Here is a 27472-nt window from a genome sequence, read left to right on the forward strand (position 1 = left end):
TGTAGCCTAACGCTTTTCCAGTGACCAATGGCGTTTCACCTCTTTCCAATCGCTTTATTATTTCCACTTTATTGTCAATTGTGACCATTTTCCATCAACAGAATAGAAACACTGCAGATTCAGCAGCAGCCATGGGCAGCGGGTCCTGAGCTCCCCCAGGTCCTAAAGTCCACCTGCAATGAGACAGGTTAAATAAGGGACTTGAGCATCCACGTTTTTTGGTATCCGCGGGGAGTCCTGGAACCAATCCTCCGCGGATAAGGAGGGTCAACTGTATTTAAAAAAGAGACAACATTAGAAATCAATAATACAGCTTTTATCAAGTTTACTGATTATGTAGCATAACAGATTTGGAGCTTAATTTGCATCCTGGAGTTATTGTGGTAGAAAGGGAGAAAAATATAAGTGATAATAGTTTTGGGATTTACTACAAAATGCATATTTTCTTGCCAGAAGATAATGTTGGCCCATATTCACTAGAGATGCCAATGACCTCAGCTTACAAGTTTGCTGTCAATCTTTTCAGCGCCCTTAGGGTAGCTGTAGGAGGGAAAATTTATAGCAAGTGGCTGTCAGGAATTGTAAGAAAAACCAGTTCAACATTTTGGCTTGGCATATAAGCTAGAATCTTTGAGACAACATGAAGTTTCTATGTCCTGCCAAAGGGTCTCTGCCCAAAACGTCAACTGTATTCTTTTCCATAGATGCTGCCTAGCCTGCTGAGTTCCTCCAGCTTTTTGTGTGTGTTCCTTGGATTTCCAGTATCTGCAGATTTTCTCTTGTTTGTGAGGATTCTATGTACTGGCTGCAGAGGACAATAAGATGTATGTATTGAAGGGACATTTGATTTCAAAAGTACACCATATCTTGTGGATGCAGCCTAGTGATTATGCTAATATTATAATGCAGTTAGAAGTCATTTTCATGGTGCTCTCAAGAGTTGGGTGAAAAGAGTGGGTTTATCCCTGTCTATTATTAGTTAACTTTATAACATCTTCAAAAATGGCAAACATGATGCTTTTATGGATGAGGATACGAATTCTATGACATTAGCAGCCGTGAATGAATAAGAAGTTGTTTTCACAGATTACTAGAGGCTGTATTTTGTGAAAGTAGGAATTTGTGGAGATGAAGCATAAGAATTAGCATAAGCATAAAATGGATTATCTCAGCTCGGTCCAAGCAGGTTTAAACAAGTGGCGTGCATCATGATAAATAAGACTGTGAAAATGAAAATAAATTGTGTTGGTGTAGAATAGGATGTGAAGTTTAAAAGTTCACTATACAGGTAGTCCCTGAGTTATGAACGTCCGATTTATGGACAACTCGTACTTACGGACCGAGGAAGGAGAACGCCATCCGCCATTTTAAGTCAGACTGCAACACCGTCCGCCATTTTAAGTTAGATTGCGACGCCATCTGCCTTTTTAAGTCGTTGCCATTGACACTGTGTTGAGTGTTTAACTTTGTATTTGGCTTAAAATTTTCTCAGTAAGATTCACCCTGACCCCGCGCCTCCCCACCCACCCCCCCCCCCTCCCCCCCGTTCCGGTCAGCTGGTGGCGCAGTCAGAATAGTGCCAGGCTTGAGAACGGAGGTTCCGGAGTTCGATTTAGTGACAGACTGCTCCCATGCCAGGTTGATGTTGATCCAGTGACTCGCGTACCATCCGTGCCGGGTTGATGTCGAGCTCGCAACTCAACCTTGTAAAAAAACACTCTGCCGCCTCCAGTTTAAATTCCCACACGGAATATTGCAGAGGATCAAATACCCAAACCCAGCACAGCTCCCACTTGTCCCATTTAACCTGTCTCAGTGCGGTGGAATTTAGGACCCAGGGAATTCAATGCGGTGGTCCTTAGGACCTAGCAGACCTCAGGAGCCGGCGCAGGTTGGGACCCACTGCCCGCAGTGTTTCTGTTCCATTGATGGGAAGTGATCGCGATTGAAAATAAAGTGGAAATAATAAAGCATTTGGAAAGAGGTGAAACGCCATCAGTCATTGGAAAAGCGTTAGGCTACAGTCGGTCAACGATCGGAACAATTTTAAAGGATAACGGATAAAGTGAGAATAATGGAGCATATGAAAGGCCCTGCCCCGATGAAAGCTACAATTATTACTAAGCAACGCAGTGATTTAATTTTTGGAATACATACATTTCTTAAGTGTTTTATGTGCATAGAAAGGTAAAATATATACTATATACTAAGACAAACGCTTGACTAACTGATGCTAAATAATACCGGATGTACTTGTTTCGACTTACATACAAATCCGACTTAAAGAGGGAATCAGGAACGGAACTTGTACGTAACCCGGGACTGCCTGTATGCTCAAATAGGACAGCAATTTGCAATTACGGCTGCTTCATCCTCATAGAATTTCATGAGGGTTGGAGTCAGGAGGAAGAGTTTCTTGCCTAGATTAACAAATTGTGACTCAAGGAAGTTGTGGCTCATCTAAAAGTTGGTGCTGAGCAAAACGTCTGGTATCAGAGAGAGAAAGGATTTAGAGATATGGTGAGATGAAATGTGGTGCTGATCTAAAATGAAGGATCTGCCTGAGACTATCACTGATGGACTGTAATTAGATAAAGTAGGAGAGGACAGTGCTTTTTGGGATACTTTTGAAGCAATCATCATGATCAAGAAGGAGGAACAAGAAGAAAGTATTAAAGATGTATAATTAAATAGAAATAGAACCATTCAGTAGCAGTGATATTTTCAATAGTTTATTGTTTTATAAAGGAGTGATATCATTAAGACAAAATGCTCCAAATGTTTTTCTGATTTTCAGTTTGGATATTTCAGCACACTTGGAATGACTGGATTTAGCAAGTTAAGCGGAGATTGTCATTGAGTGGAAAGTTGATCATCTGTTTAATGGGTTATGTGGGAGATTGGAAGTACAGTGGTAATAAAACAGAATAAATCAAGCGGGGATGATCCTCGAGAGGATAGGTAAAAAAGACAGGATCGAGCTTCGGTAATGTAGATATCTTCTGCAAATAAGCTTTCAGTTACAGTGGTACAACTAGTAGAGACACTAGCTCAAAGGCACCAGAGATCAGGGTTCAGTCCTGACTTTGTGTGCTGTCTGTGTGGAATTCACACATTCTCCCTGTGATAACATGAGTTTCCTCCTACATACCAAAGACATTCACATCGGTGAATTAAATGGCCTCTGTAAATTGGCCTTATTGTGTAGGTGAGTGGTAGAACCTAAGGGGAGTTGTGGTGAATGAAATATGGGATTAATGTAAGTTTAATAGGGAATGTGAAGGAATATAAATATGGGTTTAATGTAAGTTACTTAAGTTAATGGGTGTTTATGGATTTTTGATGGTTAGCACATACTTGAAGGGCCGAAGGCCTGCTTCCCTGTCATATCTCTGTATGGCTATGAAAGATAAAATGATGCAAGAAATCAAGCCGTGGTACAGAATATTTGCGGTTTTGAAGTTGTATAGAGTTTCCACCATTATCTTTCTGTTTTCATTTCTTTCACATGTTGGCACTAACATGCCATCAAATTTACTGCACACACTGATGCCTTTCATATTTCATGTAATGAGGTCAGAAGTTCAATAAAAATAATTATAATGTAAGAAAGAGCACAAATCTTAATTTGGACAAAATTATGGATGTTATACTGTGAGAAAATGTTGGAACAATGGATGACATTAAAAAGCGGTCCATGTTTCAATGCTGATAAAGCAAACGTGGCATGATGTTCATTTTACAGATACTTTATATTATGTAAGCCATAGTTATATACATGTACATACTTCAAAATTAGTGGAGAAGCCTTAAAAGACTTTTAAAATGGCATGAATATTCCCCAAAATGTTTTAATTAACAATTATTTTCAATTAATTATTTAATCCCTTGAACATCCTCAAGCTGGAGTTTATGTTTATTAGATGCCTACTGTTAACTTGGGGGGAGGGCCGTTATTCAGAGTTTAAAAACTTCAAATCTGACAGTCCGCATCAGTGATTATTATTGCATGGTTCAGAGAACAGCGTAACATTATTCTGTCTCCCAGTCTTTCCCTCTCTGCTTTTTATTGAAAAATGGTTACTATGGTCCTTATATTCTTGTGGCAGATCTGTAAATTTGATGAACTGCAATCTTGTATATACTGTACATGCTGTTAAGCAGCTGCTCCTAATATATTGCCCTTTATTAGAGTTGATTTGTTTACTTGAACAGTCAATTAGTCAGGAAATTGGAGCAGGAGGAGGGATTCTGGTATAGAAAATTAATGGTCATATAATGAACTTGAGTTAAAAGCAGTTGATTTAAAATCTTTATGACTATCATTGTGGTGGAGCGATTGAATTACTGGGTAGTAATCCAGAGGCCTGAATCATCAGTCCAGAGACCTCAATTCAAATCCTACTTTGTCAGCAGTAAATTCAGTGATGCCACAATTTAAATAGTAATGATAACTACAAAACTATTAAAGTGTCATAAAAAACAATCTGGTTCACATATGTTCTTCAGAGAATTTAAATCTGCCATCCTCACCCAGTCAGCCTACCTGTAACACCAAACCAGGTAGTGTGCTTGTCTTTTAAATGGCCTTTAAAATGACCTATTAAGCCACTCAGTTGTTCCATTACTACTGTGTTGAAACAATAAGGATGATACCAGACAGACCACCCAGCATCAAACTTGGCATTGACCCAGACAAAGTAGTTCCGAACCCATTTGCCTTTGTAAAGTTCTCTTCACAGTACTGTGACATATCTAATTGTGGAGATTTACCTCTTGGGTTCTGTTTGTGTAGAGTCAGTCCGTTGTCTCTGTGACCAGAAAGGTTTCCTCTCATGACCCAGAGATTTGGAAGAAGCACAAAAACTAGCAAGGGCACAGTTGTATTTGGGTTATGGGATATCAATGGCTATCTCCAAGAGTGAACAATGAATGAGTTAGGCTTAGTCCAGAACATATTGAGCATATTAGATTTGTAGCAAATAATGAGTGATGAGGTTTTAAATTGACCTGATACCTTCCTCATAAATAATTGTTATTATTCATTCACGGGGCATGGGCATCACGGGTTGAGCCGGTTTCTGTTGTCCATCTCTAACTGTCTTGAGAAGGTGATGGTAAGCTGCTGCCTTCGATTGCTGATCTTCTGAAGTAATGGATATGTACACCATACTGTTAGAGAGGGCATTCCAGGATGTAACTCAGCAACAGTGAGGAGAGGGGCATGTTCCCAAGTCAGGATGGTGTGTGGCTTGGAGAGCAACTTCCCTGTTTTACTGCCCGCATCCTTTAAGCTGGTGGAAGATGCTATCTAAAGGGTCTTGGAGATTTGCCATTGTGCATCTTGTAGATGGTACAAACCTGTGTAAGAACATCATAGAATCACTTTCATTTTATAATCCTGCTCAAGCTCTCAGGCTTTCTTCAAAGATTCAAGATCTAAAGTGCCTTTATTATCTAAAAATGTATAAAATTATACAGCGCTGATTTGTTTGCTTAACAGGCAGTGGGCAATGCAAGTAATCCAAAAGAACCAATTAAAAAAATAAGACCAACCCCCAGTGCCAACAGAGAAAGAGAAACAAAATATCAAAACAAATCATGCAAACAGTAGAAGCGAGCAACAGCAGCAACATTCTGAACCAAACTGAGTCCTTATATCCAAATCCCCGGAGCAGCCCAGAGTAGGTCCAAAGCCTCAGTATTCAGTTCATCACATTAGTGGGGAAGTTACCCCAAAGTTCACAGACTTCAGAGCACAGCAGTCACGGGCAATCTCACAGCCTTAGCGTCGTGGAGAGAGGAGCCCCCAGACTATCTGAACCGGTGTTTAAATGGTCTCAACCTCGCACTAGGACCCAAGTCCCACCCATGACAGAGCATTCCAGGTGTAGATTTAGCTGTCAGAGAAGCCGTTCTCATTCTTTCCAACTTGGCTTGGCACTTATAGTGATCCAACCTTACTCGACTCTTGACACCTGCCTTTCCAGGCTATCTAGGCTGATGCTTAGATTGTCCAAACAGCATATTGTACCTCGCGTTAGGACCCGGACCTTGCTGCGATGGATTGCTCCCTGTCTAGAACATGCTGCCCAGCGACTGGCTTTGGACCTGGATTCACTGCTGAAGAAGCTGTTCTTGACTCACCTAATTGGCTGGGTGCTTAGAGCAATCCATCCTCACACCAGGTTAGTTGGATGGGCGTCAGAACTCCTCCATCCCATCTTCTCCCCTCTGAATCGTCCACTCCAACCAGCATGGCTCCAACTCCAAGTGCGTCAATTTTTGCAGGGCACATTTCTCGAGTTTGCTTTGCCGTCACTCGCCTCTTCATTGCTTGCGGTGATAGCTTATCACAATTTACTTTTTTTTTAAGAAAGCATTATTAATAATGTTTTTAATCATCATTTTTACTTTTGAACCGTCAGTAAGCTTTTGCAGTAATGCTTCAATAATGCCATAATAAACCGGAAGACTCTATCTTAAATTTAAACAATCTCCCTCGTAAAATAATTGGGAAGTCGGCTTTTTTGAACTACCCTCCTAATCTGTAGAATTCAATACCTAAAACAATAGGACATGCAGATTCAGTTGACACTTTTAAACACTGGCTCAAACCTATTTATTCACTCTTCCTTTTAATTAACATAATTTTGTCTTATATTTTCATGTTTGCACTTCATTCCATTGTAAAGCAACTTGAACTACATCGTCTGAATGAAAAGTGGTCTATAAATAAGTAGTTACTCAGATTATTACTGTGCAGCTGTGGTGCAGTGAGTGAATGGTTGTGGGTGGAGTGCCTATCAAGCGGACTGCTACATCCTGCGTGGTGTGAAGCTGCGTTTCTCCAGATAAGTGGAGAGTACTCCATTACACTCCTAACCCTGCAGGCAGTTGTATCCAGAGATACCAGCCACGTGAAAGACGCACTGCCACCTGGCTGGTCGGAGGACACATCACATGCCAATCAACATTTGGTCCCTCCCAACTAATCAATGCACACCTAAATTATTGGTCACCTTAATTGAATTATCTCGCCCAGCCCCAATGCTATAAAAGGTGTGACTTGTCCCTGGCTCGGTCTCTTTTACAGACCACCTCATTGAAGGTAAGTGCATTGATTTATGTTTGGGAAGGTCTATCATTTGTCCTGGTAAGGGAGCTGCAGCTATCCAAGGTCAAGGGGGATAGCTGTTGTAGTGCTTTTCCCTTGTTCTTTGTTTGTGTAACCGTACCCTGTCCCCACACTGCTTCCTGTGTATTGTAGTTGCTTGTGTTGACCCGACTTCCCCTTGTAAATAAATTCCTTATTATTAAAACTGTGTGTGTCCAGGCCTGTACTGTTGAGACTCAAAGAACCAGTTATTTTCCATCACAACAGCAGTGGACAGGCTTTTGGGTGTTAGAAGGTGAGTTGCTTACTGTAGCTTACCCTACTGTTGCTTACCCTAGTCTCTGACCTGCTCTTGTAGCTACTGTACATTGTGTGTGTGCACACCAGTTTGGTTTCTGGTCAATGGTCGTCCTTACAGTATTGATAATGCGGGAATTCAGTGATGCTAATGTTGGAGGTGATAGCTGTATTTTCTCTTGTTAGTTATTGTCACTGCCTGGGGCAAACGTGCAAAACTACTGTGATAGTTTTGTAGTGTAACACAGGTAAGAAAAACATGAACAGCACAAGTGCTGTACCTTCACTTAGAACATCCATAAACAGCCAGTGATGAGATGAGAAAGGTAAATCATTGTTTCGATGTTGATGATTCCATAAGTAATTTTAACCAGATTATTTGGAATGCTTCCTGCTCATAGACCATGCAAGCAAATAAACTACATTCCATGGAGATTAAAAGCAATAAAGATGGACCTGGTTTGCAATAGGTAGTTGTTAATCAGTCATAAGCATGTGGCAGATTCTGAGTTATTTTAGTTACAAATTCAACAAATGTGAAAATCTTAGATTTGTGCAAGAAAGAATATCATTCCACTCGTGCTTCAGTTGAAATGACAATATCTGGCACAGAACAGCTGTTTTCAAGTTTATCAAACAAAGTGTATTCAAGGACTGTTTCTTGATCAAACTACAGAAATACTGTATATAGCTGATAGTTTTGACTTGAAGAAAAATGAAAATAAATGTGTGTTTTCGATTTACATAGAATTGTCCAGTTACAATACCAGCTGCTAACCAGATGGTTTATATTTACACAGGATGCTCTGGAATGCACCATCACACTCTGTTTCTTAAACTATGTACATATACCAAGTCACAGATATTAGGCAACAAGTGTTTTCTCTCTTGGGTTTACAATATTTTCAGCATTGAAAACATTTGCAAAATATTTATTCACCATTATCTGGCATTAGTAAATGTGATACATGGAACAATATTGTCTGTCCGATACCTTTTAAATTTCTCAAAGCCTCGTTATGGAAGCATTTACTGTAGTAAATGAAACATTCTTTGAAGCAAGAAATCTAAAACTCAATTTTTAATGAGCAAAATGGCTACTTCACTAGAGTAAAAAATAACTTACTGCTCATTGGATTAGTGTGCTTTCTGAACACTTAAGCTTAAAAATCTATTGTGCTATTACTGTCTGGAAGTGCAATCTGACAATACAGGCTTATGTGAATGACTGGGTTAACAATGTTTCAACATAAAGCTGTGAGATTTATAAATTTCAGAACAAACGTTATGTAAAAGTGTGGATTAGAGTCATTAGATTTCATTACAGATAGGAAGTAAGAAAATATAAATAGCTAAAATTCTGAACTTCTTAAGTATGATACTATTGTTTTCCTAGATGGATGATTACTCAAATTGAATTGAAACCAAAGTTTGTAAATAATGCAGTGCAGTCTTCCTAATAAAATACTTAAAATGCTTGATTTTGTTGTATTAATCTTGCCTTTCATGCTTGCTATCAAATTTAAAGATGATCTTACAGTATTTTTACAGTGGAGGAACAGCACATTGTTTTCACCTGTGCTCTGGGAATAGTTTCACCTAACTGCAGATATGAATGTTGATATTGAATAACCAATAGTAGTTTAGAAAATTACTGACTAAATACAGTCCCTCAAGTATGGGAGTTCCTTGCAATTCTGTTCATTGTTTATTCTTTCCAATCCTGGTCAATCTAAGATGAATAAATATATCTCATGATTTTTGAAGATCATTCGTTGACTGTATTGCTAGCTGAACTTTTTCACAATTGAAAACTGTAAAAATAAGGATGAAATTTCAGTTTGCACAGATGAAACAAATAACAGTGAATTTCTCAAGAAGCTATAAAAGCTCTATACTCTGAATACTAGACTTCAATACACAGCATGTAACATTCATTTAAAAAATGTCCTATATAGTACTTGAATGTAAAGGGTGAGATTTTTGGCAGAAAAGTTGTTTCTGCAAATGTTTTGTCCCAACTATCACCCCACCCTAAATCCACCCATATTCGATTAATTGTTAGCATCAGTATTTTTTATTAAGTTCTTACATGTGTTCTGTGTTGAACTTGGACTGCATGCCATAGTTCAGTTGCATCACAACTGCAAAGTAGATTATATTAGTGGCCTCAGTACATGTATGCGCTGAAGAAAAGCTTAGAAGGGATCACACAGATGACATGGTACATTATATCTAGACAGGTGGACACTAGTTTTTAAGGAACAAACTGATCCCATATGTCCGCCCTGTCACATAATATCCTTTCTCTGTTATGTCCTGGCATGGCTGTCTCAATGGGCTTGCTTTGGCAAGAACCTTCATGAGCAGGTTATTTTTGTAATCACCCTCCCTATTTGAGGGAGCAAAATGGTTCAGAACTAGGGGCCATAGGAGCTCGGTTGGTCAGAAAATTGCTGTGCCAAGCAGACATCATTGAGTTAAAATGAACATTTCTTAGTTTGATCTCTATCATATGTCCATACTAATAATTAGCAGTCTGCCATCTCATACGCAATGAGAAGTGCTGACGTCCAGAGGTTTACAAGGAACCTGCTTGCTGGCTGAGAAGGTTCCTGTAAATGGTTTATTATTGCTGTTAGATACAGTGAAACATTTTGTTCAATGCCATCCAAGCAATTCACCCCATATATATGTATACTAAGATAGCACAAAAGAAAAAAAATAACAGAATATAGTGTTACAGAAAAAATGCAGTGCAGGTAGATTGTTAAGGTGCATGGGCCATGATATGTTAGACTGAAAGGTCAAGCATTCACCTTTAGCATACAAGAGGTCGATCAATAATCTTATAAAAATAAGACAGAAGCGATCTTCAACCCAGAGACAAACACTAACATGTCAGCTCAACTGGTGGTGAAGCATCTGCAAACTAATTGCCAAGCTCAGCCAACTACTTAACATCAATGGATTTCTGAGCATCTGGAGAGTCATATCATTAGGTTTAGTTAGTTCACTTTGTGAGGGTCATGTTTCATGCGTCTGATTTCAGTTTTTCGAGAAGATGGCAAAACAAATTGATGAAAGTAGAGGAGTGGATGTTGTCTAGCAATTGATTTTAGTAAGATGATTGACAAGTTTCCCCTTGGTAGGCTCAACCAGCAAGTTCAACCTGGAAAAGTGTGAAATGATACACCTTGCAAGATCAAACATGAAGGTGGAGTAGAACAGAGGAATCTTGGGGTCCACATCCATAGATCCTTCTAATTTGCCATGCAAGTTGATAGGGTGGTTAAGATGATGTATGGTGTGCTACCTTCTTTCATCAGGGGACTGAGGTCAAGAGATAATGTTACAGCTCTATAAAATTCTGGGTCACAATGTGGAGTATTATATTTAGTTCTGGTCGCCCCGTTATAGAAAGTTTGTGGATGTTTTGGAGAGGATGCAGAGATTTATCAGGATGCCACCTGGATTAGAGAATGTGTCAAATGAGGGAAAGATGGGGCTAGGGCTTTTCTCATTGGAGCAAAGGAGGATGAAAGATAACTTGAGCAAGGTGCTATAAGATTATGAGAGATATATAGGTAGACTGGTCAGATAGAACCTGTATCCCGTTGAGGTGGGGATAGTGGCCAATAGCAGAAAACATCCATATAGGCTGAGTGGAAGAAACAGGAGGTACCTAATAAAGTGATCTCTGAGTGTAATGTTGAACTATTCTGAATTATTAATTTTATCAAGCAAAGCTTATGCAAAACAAAATTCCTAACATTTCAGCAAAATCAATGTTTTTAAGGATTTATTAATAGGAAATGAATTAAATTTGATGCATATTAGGAAGTGATAAATTTTACAAATCTTCCCTTTGAAAGAATAATCAAAAAACACACTATTGGCCTTGCAGCTCACTCTTTTATATATAAATTTTCACGCCCTCAATTTTATCCAGTTCAAAAAATGTTCCACCAACACAAGATATTAGCTTTCAATTTGGTTTACACACAGGGCATATATAATCATCCTAAGTTATTCTCATGGACTATTTGCACTAAACAACTTTAACCCAGTTTGTCTTACTTTAGTTTTAAAAAACCTACTAATGTGGAGGGTTAAAAATACATACATGGCTAAAATCTGTAATCCTTCAGAAATACGTTTATTGGATATGTTTTGCTAAAATACTTAGTGACTCAAGATAAGATTCAATTTTCACTTGATTTTAAACTATTTTGAATACTTTATGTGGTTCTTTCAAGTGAAGTCTCACTCCTACCCCAAAGAGAGATTGCATTTACAAGTTTAAATTGCTAACAATTTTAATTAAGAAATACTTAATAACTTTAAGCATATTCAAAATTGTTTGGACATTGTTGAGAAAAATGTGATTGCCTATTGTGTTTCCATTTTTATTAAGCAACTATTATTGATTTTTTTCAGAAGATGAAAACAGTCTCCAAAACCTGAATAAAGTTCGGATTCTTTACAAAAATACAGTAATGCCTTATAACATCTATCGGAAACGGCAGAAGAGGATTAATGATGAAGCTGTAGTACAACAATATGCAAGCCTGGTTGGGCAGGCCTGTGCAGAACGGATGGTACTTTATCGAAGCTAAATACAGTATTTTTAAATGTTAAAGATGTACAATTAAAATAACATGGTATATTGAGATAATGCTGTGTAATAGTATAAGAATGCATAGTGTATTAAATACATTTTGCACATGTAAATGTCTTATACAAACATTTGCTATAGTATATTCATATATTCTCAAATTTTTCCTGACATATCAGATTATTTGAATTTTCTTTGGGTGGAATCATATCATTAACATCAATTCTTTCCAAATTTCTTTTCACTTTCTTCCATTCTTATTTTGTCACCTGAACAATAGCCTTAAGAATTGCTCACGATGGCACTTGTCCTTTGGATATAAGGTTGCTTTCACAGAAGCACGTTTTCTTTGCTTATAGTGCAATCTTTAAATTAATGATTCAGAAAATTGCAGTTTTGAACAGAGTAGAAAATTTTGTGATGGTCGGAGGTGGGTCCTTTTAAGTGTTGTGGTTTGTGCTAAAAAGTTGTTGCAGCCAACATTTATGGTTAAATTTTTTTATTATTCTGTAGATTGGAAGTTTTATACAATATAATGCCTCTGGCAGTTCAAAGCAAAACAGAAAATAACAGATTGGCTTTTATTATCTTAGCTCAAATTGAAAAAGTGATATATTAAAGATTATATATTGTGGCAAGAAGGAGCAGCCTTTGCAAAGGATGTATTTAATTTCTTCTGCTGTAAACTATTTTGAGAAATTAACGTTCAGGTAAAAAAATTCCTATAATGTGATTGATGAGTAATGTTGTTGAAAACTGAGGAGTTAGAAGGAGAACACAGACCTATCTACAGAGCAAACAATGGGGAAGTAAAGCAATTATCATATGCATAGTTAATATTGTTATAGAAATATGTATTTACGTGACAATTCAAAATAAATGCAAGTGCTTCTCTGGGTTGTATTTATTTAGGGTTTTTTTTTGTTTTCATATATAAAGTTTTGGGTTGGGTTGGGCTTTCATTTTAGAAATACTATATAAGCAAATTTTCAATTTTTTAAACCACTGTCATTTTTGTATCTTAATTCAAAAATGTATTGATAGAATGCCCCAATGGCACAGTAAGCTCATTTCACCTGTCTATATCATAGGCAACCAGCTACATATCAAAGTACTCTCAAGTTCAATTTCAAAGTACATGTATCATCAAAGTTTGTATAAATTATGCAGCCTTGAGATTCATCTGCTCACAGGCAGCCACAAAACAAAAAACCTGGAAGAACCTAATTTTTATAAAAAGACCAACACCCAATGCATAGAGAGAGGGGAGAAACACAAATCATGCAAAGAGTAAGAGAAGCAACTACATTCATAACCAAAGTGAGTCCACAGTGTCAGCCTCAGTCCGTCATACAGTGGGGCACATCGTAGCGAAGCACACAGGCACAAAACCCAGAGCAGGACACAGCCTCAGCCTCCGTGTTGAGAGTGGAGCAGCAAGCAGACCAGTCCATCTGGCCAGGTGTTTAAATTGTCCAAACACTGGGTCATGCCCTGCACTAGGACCTGAGCCCCAGCCCCACTGCATCAATACGCTCTGGGCCTGGACTCTGCCACATTCTCATCCAAACCCAACCTTTCCAAATCGGCCCAGCACTAAGATCAATCCAAACTTGCTCCACTTTAAACCAAATGAATCTAAGAGTTGTATAAGGTGACATGTATGTTCTTCGATAATAAAATTTACTTCAAACTTTGAGCCATAAATCATGTTGAAAAGTGAAGGTGATGATTTTAGAAAATGTATGTTGTTTGAACAAACACATCACTATCCTCAAAGCCGTTCATGAAAAAATGTTTGAAATGGTGCATGTGTTATTATGAGACCATCTCCAGTTATATTGTTTTGTGTTTAGATTGAGCAGAGAATATGTGTTGTATTCATCAAGCATTTTGATGTAACAGGTGAACTGCTGTCTTAAGCGATTTAAATACATGTCTAGGTGGCAAAGGGGCATCAACTGTGGTAATAAACAGAATAAAGAACAGGAGATCCTATGCTTTGAAAATGCATCATTTGCTATTTGGATTATCCAAATCCTTGAGTATTAAATTATATTCTCAGTCCCATTGTAAAGGTAAATGTTGATGTCCTCAGAGCATCCAAACAGTTATATTGATTATATTGTATTTGTTTTAGTGAGATAATGGGTTTTCCATTTTATTTCATGAGGTAATTGTGGAGAACTTTCCAAGGAACAAAACATAATAAAGTATCCATTATACCATTGCCAATTCTGTTCGTAGAGAGCATTCGATTATAAAATGTGAAGTTTACAGAGATTTGTTTTCTTTTTCAGTAGATCACAGTATTTTTTCTGCATTGTGTAGAAATGTGCTATTACAGTCACAGAGAAAAAGAAACAAATCATTTTAGTTGTAAAGCCTTATTAAATATTTCAGGACAGATCATATTACTTTGTTTCATGCCAGTTGCTTCGGATACCACTAATTGAATATTCATCAAGTCAAATTTAAAAGCCATTCTGCTCACAGCAAGGTGTTGTGTATAATGTTAGGTGTGAATATTGGCTAAGAACTGGAAAAATGTGTTTTCTGTTACCGTTCTACTCTTAATATCTACAGAAACAGAACAGGCATTTCCAATACTGTAAACCTCCCTCACTATTAAAACTTGTAATATTAAAGTATTAAGTTGCATGATACAGATTTGAAGACGGGGTTATATTTGCATATCTCTCAAGGCACATTCCTACGATTGGGGTGCCACTGTAGTGTAGCGATTAGCAGAATGCTATTACAGCCTGCATGTTGAAGTTCAGAATTCAATCCCAATGTCCTCTGTAAGGAGTCTATTCGTCCTCCCTGCGGAATGCATGGGTTTTCTCAGGCACTCTGGTTTCTGCCTACAGTCCAAAGACGTACTAGTTAATAGGTTAATTGGCCCTTTTAAATTGTATCATGATTAGGTTTGGGTTAAACCAGTGGTTGTCAGGGGTTTCTGGGGTGGCACAGCTGGAAGGGTCAGAAAGCCCTACTCCAAGTTTTATCTCTAAACATCATCAATATATTGTCTATTTAACAGAATTATTAAGTGATACAAGAGCAGTTGGCTGTGCAGAGGAACCAAATGGTAATAGAGTACGTCTCTAGAAGATTTGTTTGTCCAGAATCAGTTTTGATCAAAACTGTGAATCTGAACTAAGGTGCTATTTTACTGCCTCAAAGGCTTTTTGCTTTAAAGTGCTACATTCAATATTTATACAAATTGGATTGAAAAATTAGGTGCACATCACCATTTAAATATAATTGTGAAATTAATTTGGAAGAAATTGGGATAATTTTACAAGTGCTTTAAATTTTACACTTATATTTTGTAAAATAAAATTAGTGTGGGCGTAAGAGGTTTTAACCTCTTTTGAAAGGAAATTAGTAATGCATATGTAGTTTTCAGAACAAATGCCTGCTCATTTGATCTGCAAGTGTTCTGACTTGTATGGCAGACTATATATTTAATCCAAAATCTTCATTATTATTTAAGTCATTAGATTTTTTGTAAATTTAAAACTTTTCCATGAGATTTTTAAAAATCTGTAAATAAACATCTTTTGAAATGCTTCAACATGGTAATGTTGACCTCAAATTTGCTTTGACCATGAGTAGGAATGGAAGAATCCTAAACTCTCTATATTGCTGTCCCCAATTAAGAAAGCTCAACTTGTGGACATGCCCACAAATGAGCAGGTTGTAATATTAAATTCAAAAGTCTGTCATACATTCACTCCATGAACAGCAAAGCTGGTGTCCATCTCCGCTTTTAGTAATTGTTCTTTCTCATCAATCTTGTGTTTTTAATGTCATTCATTACAATACTGTAGATGTATGGTTACCATATCAAGTGATTATTGCACATTTTCTAACTTAAGGATAAAATCAACTCACGGACATCTAGAAATGGGACAGGTTTGTTTCCAGGGGTGGCCTGTAAATTACAGCCCCAATTTCACCCAAAGTCATGGTTTGCCTCAGAGCAGAGGTAAACATTAATTTTTTTCCATGGTACAGATGATGGATTTGCATTCCTAACAGAGAATAATTAGTTTCATAACTACAAAGATATGTAGCTTATATCTTAGCCACATGCTGTCAGGTATCTGGTTAAATTTGTGAAAAGGCTTTTAAGTAACATTCTTTTAGAATTAAGAGTTTGCCTACGGTTTAAAAAGCTTCATCCCTGGTAGCATATACTGTAGGTGCATGGTCACGTAGCAACAGACTAAATGAGAGAAGTTTAAAAATGCAAGATAAATGGTTGTTGAAATACTGAGATACCATAATTTCTTACCGTTTCACCACAAAATTTTTGTTAAAATACTTAGGATAATTCTTGCATCAGTGATTCTCTGTAAGGTTTAGATAATTGCTTCAGTCACTAGTTCAGGGGAAAGGTCAAATGAGAATGATCTGACTCATTCATTTAAAAGTAGAGATCATTTTTTCCCAATTTGCATGCTCTTTATGAATAAACGAATTGCATTTTCTTCTGCTGAGAGACGAGTACTAAGTGGTCTCTCTGGTGGTCCACATGGAAGTGGTTTTGATTAATAACCTCCTGCTCAGTTGAATGTATTTTTGTAAGATTCTTCAAACATTGATATTATTCCTACAAATCAGCAATGTATGATTCTCCATTTATTGTACTTGCACATTTTAAATGGTAAGCATGTTGTCCTGGTTTTCTGAGTTGAAAATAATCTAGTGTATCCTTTTTATCAAAGCTAAGTCATTGTTTCCGTCTGTTTATTTTGTTGTAAAAGTGCCTCTAAAAAGTGATTACATTGTCAGTGATTTTTTTTCTGAAACAAGAAATATCCAATGTCTTTATATCTAAAATTGACTTTTTAGAAATCCATTACAAATGAAATATACATGTTCTGGTAATACTTCAAATCAAAATGATGCCTCTTTTGTATTGTATTTTTGATTTTTTTTGATTAGTACGAATCAAAGCAGTTATTTGTCCGTATAATCAGTGATTACATTTTGTGAATTTCTGTACTTTAATCAGTTAGTTAATTTGAATAAGATCATAAGAAATAAGAGGAGTATGCCATTTGGTTTCTTGAGCCTGTTCTGCCATTCAATAAGCTCATAACTGGTTGTCTGCTTCAGTTCAGTGCCTCGATACTATAGTCTCTCTACAATGCCTGATCTCTTCACCTTTAAATATATATCCATCTTCCTGAATTTAGTTAATGACTTGGCTTCCACGTGTTCACCTCCCACTGGGTGAAAAAATTTCTCCTGATCTCAAATTTAAAATGGATCACCCCATATCTTGAGACTGTATCTGCTGGTTCTAGATTCTCCAGCCACTGGGAACGTTTCCCTACCCCCGCCCTTTCTATCCTCTATAGTCACATTCATTTTGGAACTTTCCAGGGTTCTGAGAATCCCCCCGTACTTGTCTGAACTCTAATGAAAAAGACCCAATTGGCCAAATTTTTCCTAATGCTTCAATTCTGCCATCTCAGGAATTCATCTCGTATATCTTTGTTAGTGTTCCATAACAAGAACGTCCTACTTGAATGCTACAAACCCTACAAATGAAGGCCAGTATTACACCATATACTGTTGTGCTTGGATGCTTGATTTCAGTGACTGGTGCACAGACCCTCTTAGTCTTTGTTGCATCCTTTCTTTTCCAAGTCTATTTTCCATTCTTATAAAAATGTCGTTCTGTTTTTAGAATCAAAGTGGACCTCATATTTCCCTACTTACCCAAATTTCCTACATCACATTGGAGTCTCTACAAACTTTGAAATGTTGTTTTAACTCTCTCATCCAAATTACTGATAATTGATTACCCAGGCATTGATTCTGTAGCACCCCAGTAGTCACTCCCTACCACCCAAATGGTTTATGCATTATTTTGAGACTTTGTTTTCCCTGACTAAAATATCTTGAACTTTCTCCACATAGTTACATCAAACCCTCTAAAAAATAAGATCACTTCTTACTTATCTGAATATTGAAATGACTAGGCCTCTGATGTTTAATCTTTTTTTAACAATGTATCTGTGTCCAATAGCAAATATATTCAAGTTTGGATATGCAGACCAAAAATTGTACACCTTTTGTGGTCTGAATAAGGTCCTATATAGCTGTTGTAAGATATTTTTACTCTTACATTCAAATCCACTTGAAAGGAAGGCCAACATACTTTATGCCTTCCTAATTGAATACTGTAGAGGTATGTTATCTTTCAGTCTACAGTGCTAACCAAGTCTTCTTCAACATCAACATTTCCTGATATCACACCAATTAAAATTAATCAATATTTTTCTTTCTACCAAAGTTCCTATGGTATCCCACTGGTCACAGGATGTCAACCTCTAGATGGATCACTCGATCCCCACACTTAATTTACTATCCTTACATGTGTATTACTGTCAATTCTGTATTCTGTAACTTTGTCCAGCACTTCCTCTGTGTGATCTCATTGAAAACCTCACAAAAATCTAAATACAGATCCACTGGGCTCTCTCTCTCATGTACCAGATAGAGAGAACCCCAAAGTTTAATTAAACATGACGTGTTTTTCATAATGCCACATTGACTCAGTTCAGTCATATTATTTTCTGCGTCTTGACTTCACGTGCTTTTTATAAAATGTACAATACATAATTATGGTATGCAGAAATAAAACAATATAACTAATTCAGTTATTCTTCAGAAAGTGTAATATGCAAGATTGTTTAAAAGAGAATATGAGTTGAATTATTTAAGGATATCAAACACAAATGTGTATTGATGGCTCACAAACGAGAAAGTCTGCAAATGCCAGAAATCCAAACAACACACACAAAATGCTGGAGGAACACAGCAGGCTTGGCAGCATCTATGGGAAAAAATACAGTTGACATTTTGAGCTGAAACCCTTTGGCAGGACTGGAGAAAAACCGTTCATGAGTAGTTTTGAAAGGTGGGGCGGGGGGAAGGGGCAGAGAGAAATGCCGGGTGATAGGTGAAACCTGGAGGGGGAGGGATGAAGCAAAGAGGTAGAAAGTTTACTGGTGTAAGAGACAGAAGGCCATGGAGAAAAGAAGGGTGGGAGGAGGGGCACCAGAGGGAGGTGATGGGTGGGCAAGGTAATAACATGAGAAAGGGACATGGGGATGGGTGGAGGCATTACTGGAAGTTTGAGAGATTGATGTTCATGCCATCAGGTTGGAGGCTACCCAAACGGAATATAAGGTGTTGTTTCTCCAACCTAAGGGTGGCCTTATCCTGGCAGTGGAAGAGGCTATGGATGGACATATCGGAATTGGAGATCCCGCTTGTTCTGGCGGATGGAGCATAGATACTCGGCAAAGTGGTCTCCCAATCCAAGTTGGGTCTCACCAATATACAAGTGGCCACACCAGGAGTACCGAACACAGTATATGACCCCAACAGACTCACAGGTGAAGTGTCTCCTCACCTGTTTGGGGCCCTGAATGGTAGTGAGGGAGGAGGTGTAGTGGCAGGTGAAGCACTTGTTCCATTTACAAGGCTAAGTACCAGGAGGGAGATCAGTGGAGAGGGATGAATGGACAAGGGAGTCACGTAGGCTTGTTTCCTTAGGATGGTAGCTTGACAAGATGTTCATCACTGCGCTTAACAAGGTCAATTTTTGAAAACAGTTCTTTTTCCACTTAAATTTCTTAAATATATTCAATAGGTCCTTATTACTCATGTTAAACTCAGACAAGAGTAATTTCTTTGGTGGATTATGAAGAAAGATGCATGGACAAGAACAAACGACATTGCATTTATGAATCCATCTCAAGAATTGTGGTAATGATAAAATTATATATTCTTGATTATGAATTTATAATTTTCACTGATGAAAATATTCACCGTGTGTTCCTATGGGTATTGTACCCTCAGTGTTGGCACGTGGCCAAGTGGTTAAGGCGTTCGTCTAGTGATCTGAAGGTCGCTAGTTCAAGCCTTGGCTGAGGCTGCCTGTGTGTCCTTGAGCAAGGCACTTAACCACACATTGCTCTGTGACGACACCGGTGCCAAGCTGTATGGGTCCTAATGCCCTTACCTTGGACAACATCAGTGGTGTGGAGAGGGGAGACTTGCAGCTTGGGCAACTGCTGGTCTTCCATATAAAAAAAACCTCGCCCAGGCTTGCGCCCTGGAAACTTTCCAAAGTGCAAATCCATGGTCTACCGAGACTAACGGAGGCCTACACATTATACCCCCAGTTGATGAACCAGAGTTCCAATCCATATTAATGATTGTATTCATTCTGATAACTTGAGCTCCCAGCCTCATTTCTGGTTGTTAAGACTCAAAGGATGTTGATAAGCTGCTTAGTGACTACTGGCAGGTGGGATTCTTATGGATCATGAGAAGCATTCATTCATAATTACCTGATAGCTTTCCAGGTAGTCCATTAAGGATAGTTGGTAATGCCAACTGTGAAACTAAATTTAAACATTGAAGTAAAACTGCTGGTAATTTTTTCTCACCAAGACCTTGGTTGCCCTTATCAAAACTTGCTCAAAATAGACATAGCATAGAGGGAACATCTTTTTTTTAAAAAGTGTGACTGCCAATTTTTTTTCAAATGCCTGAATTATATCTAATTGATACTCTCTGCATACCATTGAAACCTTGGAATATATTATAGAAAATTATAGTTTGCAGAATCTTAAATTACTTCTGTCATCAACATCTATTACATTTACAGTGTTATTGTCAATGAGAAATTTTCTGTGACAAAGTACATCTATCCATGCTTTTACTAGGAAAAAGTATTAGGTTCCAATATAAACATTACAGACACCTACATGAAGCCTTTGGTCATGAACCTTGTTTCTGGTGTCTTTGCACAGATTACATCTGGTTTGCATTTGGAAATCAAAAATTGCAAGGAAACATTGGTTACCCAATAGGAATCAACTGTCTTACACCCATATGATGAAAAAAGAAACTTCAGAATTGTACATTTCATGTTTGAGTTGATCATGAAAGAGTTGCTCCCCCGGTACAACCAACATGCAAAAATCCAAGCACCACAAGCAGAATCTGCCCTCTATTTGAGTTGAGATAATCTGCATAACAGATCATTTTTAAATGACAAGAATGCTAGTTAAGGCAGGTACAACCATAATCATTTAAAGGACATTTGGATAAATACATAGAGAGGAAATATTTAGAGGGATATGGGTCAAACAAGAGCTAATGGGACTAGGTTGGTCAGCGAGCTGGACTGTAGGGCCTTGTTTCTGTATTGTTCTATGAATGGAAAACTGTAAATACAAGATGGCTTAGATCTTCCATTTTAAGAATGTCAGGTGGCTCCAATTACCAAGATCCTCAAGCACACTGGTCTGAAATCTGAACATTCCTCTGCTATTTTCCCAGCTTTCTTATTGGGAATAAATGTGGACGTGTGCCTACGGTCCGAAAGTTAAGTTAGCCTTTTTATTTGATTAGTTGTTAAGTTTAAAAGTATTTAATATTTTTAAATGTATATGAAACTTTGTATCTGAATATTTTAAAACAAATATTTTCTTAACTTTATTTTTATTCCTGAGTTTTTTTGTGTGTTTATGTTCAATATCAGTGAAAGCTTTGACAGTTTTTGAGCTTGGGGGCACAGCCTCACCAGATATCAATATCACTCTGGGTATGCAGCTGATCACTTAAGAAAAGAGCTTCTGCACTGTAGTAGAGTGCCGAATGTCTTCAGTCATCTGGGAGCCAGGTTTTCAGCAGAAGACTTGAGTCCAGGACCACACTAGAGGAAATTATGTGCTCCAAAGACGGATAATGGTGATTTGGGCTCAGTGGAAGATTTGCTGTATTGTTTGAAAGTTGACTAGAGTCCTGGGTAGTATAACAGCTCCTTGTCCCATTGCTGGTCATTATGACAATCACAAAAGCAGTGAATTTCCTCAATGTTAGATATTTGTATCTGATGCTGACTGAAGTTTTGTAACTTAATGAAAATATTAACGGCATGAAGTAATTCCATGTGGATACTTGAGCACTACACTACTGATATGGATTGTTCAAAAAAAAACATTATGAAGTCGTCTTTGCCGTCTGCCAGCTGGTTTCAATGAAACCTATCTTCAAAGAAATAAATTTCAAAATACAGTGTCAGTAATAATTTCATCATTAAAAAAACATTTATACAGAGATTCTCTTGCATGCCCTATCAAAACACTTACAGAAGCAGAAATATGGTCTTGCAGCAGTGGAAAATGGGAGATATTTGATGACTGCTCATTCTATAATGTTTAAAGAAGGATATAGGATATTTGCCTTCATTGTCATGGCTGCAGAGTGTAATAGCAGAAGTTGTGGTTTTCAATTGGACCACAGTTGAAGAAGATGATGCCAGTGAACAACATGACCAAAGGTGGTGTCCTTCATACAATTTTCAAAACTACTACTTTTACTATTTTTTTCTTCCAAATTTTCAAAGATTAAAGACTGCTACTATTGGAACCTATGATTTACATTTTGATTGTGTGCTTTCAGGCTGATTGGGTGATCTGGCACTTTGCTGAAGGAGTCTGGTGGGGTTTTAAGCAGAATGTGCAGCCTGCAGGCCAAGAAGCCTGGAAAGGGGGTGTGAGCCCATGATCAACTCTATTTCTTGCTGATTAAAGCATCAAGCAAGACTGAAATCAATGAGGACAAGAACAGATGTGCAATGCTGTCTGCCTGCGTTTGACTGGTCTCTCTATCCCTCTTGCTCACTGGTGCCAGAGTCTTGGGTCTTGGGCAAGGTTTAAGCAACACAGTTTGTGGATTGGACTCTTTAGTTAATGTTATGGTGTGTTTCTGGTTTCTAGTTACTCCTTTTTTTATAATTGCTATTTTGTGTGATATTGATCGGGGTGGACTGGCTCTGTAGCCTGCAGGCAACGAACATCACAGTACTAAATTGACTGAACAGAACTACACTGAACAGTCCTAGACTTCCAATGACTCTGTGATGTATACTGTGTTTTTCGTTTGTTTTTTGGCATTTGTGCGACTCGTTCATTTTTGCGCATTGGGTGTTTAATGTTTTCTTTGAACTGATTGCATGGTGTTTCTTTGTTTCATGGCTGCCTGTGGGAAGATGAATCTCAGGGCTGTATATTACATACGTACTTTGATAATAAATGTACTTTCAATCGTTGAAGTATTGTGTATAATTCTGATCACCACACTAATGGTGCAATGATTTAGAAGGATAAAGTCTCAAACAACAATTGTCTGCTGCCTGGTGGTCAATGATTGTTTCTAGGGGACAGAAAGAAGAGCTCTAAGAGCAGATTGAGATCCCATTGATGCATGTAGTCTTTGGCTACCTTCAACTGCATGATAATGGAAATAGAAATTTGCCCAATAATCACTGCACAATGAAATACGTATCACCATCTGTGGCACTGAATTGCCTATCTCTTTCCTTTTGGGAAGGATGTTTACCCACATTCCTTGATATCATTTGAAGGCTGACAGCCAAGCTGTACCTTACAATAAACCTATCAATGTAAATCCTTAGCAACACACACAAAATACTGGAGGAACTCAGAAGGTCAGGCAGTACCTATGGAAATGAATGAACAGCTGATGTTTTGGGCCAAGACCCTTCAGGACTGAGAGGGAAGCGGGGGAAGATGCCTGAATTAAAAGGTGGGGGAAGAGAAAGAGGCTAGCTGGAAGGTGATGTGAAGTCAGGTGGGTGGGAAAGTTCAAAGGCTGGAGAAGGAAGTATCTGATAGAGTGGACAATAGGAGAAAAGGAAGGAGGAGGGGACGGGGGTGCGTAATAGGCAGGTGAAAAAATGTAAATGGTCAGAGTGAGGAATAAAGTTCGGGGAGGGGGGAAGTTTTGCTCACAGAAGTAGAAATCAATATTCATACCATCAGAATGGATGTTACCCAGACAGAAAAAAAGGTGTTGCAAACAGGAGAAAATCTGTAGATGCTGGAAATCCAAGCAACACACACAAAATGCTGGAAGAGCTCAGCAGACCAGGCAGCATCTATGGAAAAGAATAAACAGTCGACATTTCGGGTGTTTAGGGAATGGACATCCATAGTGAAAATGAGACAATCGGGGCCAGGAAACTTGAAGACATTGAAAAAATCCAGAGTGTGTGATGTGTCATGGATGCAGACAGGAAAGGTATGAACCAGGAAGGGTAAAACAGAATTGAGGTATGCAGATATAAGTTCAATGGGGCAAGAACAAGCAGAAACAATGCGTCTACCTGGAGAGGCAGGTTTGTGGATATTGGGTGGGAGGTGCAGGGTAAGGGAACTTTTAAGGTTGGTGGCAGTGGATGGGAGATCCCGGAGTAAATAAGGTTGGTGATAGTGTGGGCGACAATGGCTGGTGCTCCTTAGCGTGGTCCTGTTCGAGTGGTAAGAGGAGGTGTCTAGAGTCATCGCCTGGCCTCAGCAAGGTAGGCATCAGTTCACCAGACTACAGCACCCTCTTATGTGTGGATTTGATGGTGAGGTTAGGATCAGTGGGGACAGAGTGGAGAGCAGTGCTTTCGGAAGGAGTGAGGTTCGAATTGGAGAGAGGAGTGGTGAAGTCGAGTTGGTTAATGTCTCATCAGCAGTTGGCAATGAAAAGATCCAGTGCAGGCAGATGGCGAGGAAGAGGAAGGTTGAAGAAGGAAGAAGGGATCGTCAGTGCGGGCTGGAGAGTCCTTGCCAAAGAAGTAATACAAGGTGTTGCTCCACCACCCTGCGGTGGCCTCACCTTGGCACAAGAGGAAGCCATGGATCAACACATCGGAACAGGAATGGAAACGTGAATCGATATTAAAATGTTTGGCGACCAGGAAGTCCCACTTGTGGTGGATGGTGCAGAGGAGCTCAGTGAATTGGTCCCACAACTTACGGCGGATCTCAACAATACAGAGGAGGTTGCAGTGGGAGCAACAGACACAATAGACAACCCCAGCAGATTCGCAGATGAAATCTTGGCTCGCCTGGAAGCACTGTTTTGGGCCTTGAATGGAGGAGAAGGAGGAGATGTATGCTTGCAGGGTCAAGTGCCTGTTGGGAGATTAGTGGGGAAGGATGAATGATTCCAGCAGAGAGCACAGGGGAGGGGGACAGGTAAAGATATGTTTAGTGGTAGTGTCCCTTTGCAGGTGGCAGAAATTGCAGAGGATAATGTGTTGGATGTGGAGGCAAATAGGGTGGTAGGTAAGGACAAAAGGAACTCTATCACTATTATAAATGGATGGGGTAAGCACAGATGCACTGTAGATGGAGGAGACTCTTTGGAAATGGAGGAAGTCACAGAGGATAAACCAACCACATAAAGTTGATTTAGATGAAGTTACAGAGAGGGGATGAGGAAACTGTGGTTGAAGTGATACATACAGTATGAACTTCTAAAAGGTGTTAAATAAAATGCCACATACTGGATTTATCATCAAGATTAATGCTCATGCAAATTGGCTATAGCAACACAGACAGAAAAATGACCAAATAGCAGGAAACACAGGTCTTGAAAGATTGTTTTTCAAATTGGTGGAAAAGGTATATTGGTGTTCTCAGGTTCAATGCTAGGAATACTGATATACGTTAAAGACTTGGACACCATTTCAAAGTTGCAGATGACACACAAACCAGAATCAGATTAGAATCATACTGTCATATGTCGTATTGCAGCAGCCGTATATTGCAATACATAATAATAAAAAAACTCTAAATTACAATAAGAAATATACTTTTGAAAATTAAATTAAATAAATAGTGCAAAAAAGAGAGCAAAAAATAAATACAGAGGTAGTGTATATGGTATCACTGTCCATTCAGAAATCTGATGGCAGACGGAAAGAAGCTGTTCCTAAAACATTGCGTGTGTGTCTTTAGGTTCCTGTACCTCCTCCCTGATGGTAGCAATGAGAAGAGGGCACATCCTGGGTAATGGGGGTCCTTAATGACAGATGCCACCTTTCTGAGGCATTGAAGATGTCCTGGATACCGGGTAGTATAGAGCCCATGCTGGAGCTGGTTGAGTTTGTAACTTCCTGCAGCTTTATCTGAAACTGTGTAGTGGCCCCTCCATAGCAGATGGTGATGCAACCAGTTAGAATGCTCACTACAGTACATCTGTAAAAATTTTCAAGAGTCTTTGGTGACATACCAAATCTCCTCAAACTCCTAATGAAATATAGCTGCTGCCGTGCCTTTTTTGTAATTGTATCAATATGTTGGGCCCTGGATAGATTTTCAGGGATCCAGGAACTTGAAACTATGTGAGGAGGGTAATAAACCAAGGATACAGAGACAGGCTAATGAAAGTTATGAACACCACACTTGAAGAAGGATGTAAAGGATCTGGAGAGAGTACCGACGAGATTTAGTAAAATGATAAATGAGCTGAAGAATTTCATTAATGTGGATGGATTGTAAAAGCTGACTATATTTCTGTGAACAGAATAGTCAAAGTATCTTGCAGAGGTAATTAAAATAATGAAAGTACAAAAAGCAAAGCAATTTCTTTAATGAAAGGCACAACAACAGTGACACAGAATAAAGGTGATTGGTAAGATAATTAAAAGTGAATGCTTTGGGTCCAGAATGCAGTGCCTGGGCGGTGGAGGTGAATTCACTCATAGCATTCCTAAGAATACTGAATAATAATTTGAAAGAAATACTCACAGGACTTTGAGAAGAGGGCAAGGAACAGGGCTAACTACATAGTTATTATGTCGAGATGGTTTCAAGTATTTCACATGGCTTCCTTTAATGCTGAAGCCATTGTGATCCAGACTCTCTTTGTGCCAATATCACAGTAGCATTGTAACATATTAACATAGCACAATGCTTTAAAGTACAGGTGACCTGGGTTCAATTCCCATCATTGCCTTTAAGGACTTCTGTACTTTCTCTTGGTGGCCGTGTGGTTTGCCTCCGGGTGCTCAGGTTTCCTCCCACAGTCCAAAGACCTACTGGTTGGTAGGTACATATACCTGTCTGGACACGCCCCCCCTGCTGACTGCTCCTGTGGCTCCTCCCACGGACCCCGGTAGAAAGGTGATTGGGGACACCGCCCCGGCCTCAGTCTCCAGGATGCAGTGTGGTGGTCAATTGCTGCTTGTTCTTTCTTCCAGCCGATAAAAGCTTATATCTCGCCTCATGTCTCCAAGAGTTATTGATGGTGCATCACTTTGTAAATTGTTCCATGATTGGGCTAGGTTGCTGAGCAGCATAGCTTGAAGGGCTGTAAGGGCCTATTCCATGCTGTATCTCAATCAATAAGTAAATAAATATCGACCCTACAGCTTGATAACATGAAGAGCAATCATTCCGCACCTTCACCTCCTTAGTATTGTGGCTAGAGTGTAGTGTATTTCTCCTATCGGAAAGGGGTTTGGAGAAAAGTAGAAGTAAATTAGGTCATGAAGGGTCTGGGTCTCTATCCTGGGAGATTTAACCAAAGTAAGA

The 27472-nt window shown here is 38.7% G+C and overlaps 1 protein-coding gene across 8 annotated transcripts in view; it reads left to right on the plus strand.

Annotated features, from left to right (window-relative positions):
• The window catches only part of LOC140715457 (arginyl-tRNA--protein transferase 1), a 159014-nt gene extending 140408 nt beyond the window's left edge, over positions 1 to 18606 (plus strand). For all 8 annotated transcript variants that reach the window (XM_073027677.1, XM_073027683.1, XM_073027684.1 and 5 more), the window contains one exon: positions 11855 to 18606. In XM_073027677.1, the coding sequence (XP_072883778.1) occupies positions 11855 to 12033 (179 nt within the window). In that variant the 3' untranslated portion in view covers positions 12034 to 18606. The remainder of the gene's footprint in view (positions 1 to 11854) is intronic.
• Positions 18607 to 27472: the final 8866 nt, after the last annotated feature.

The sequence above is a fragment of the Hemitrygon akajei genome, chromosome 23 (assembly GCF_048418815.1).
Source record: "Hemitrygon akajei chromosome 23, sHemAka1.3, whole genome shotgun sequence".
NCBI lineage: Eukaryota > Metazoa > Chordata > Chondrichthyes > Myliobatiformes > Dasyatidae > Hemitrygon > Hemitrygon akajei.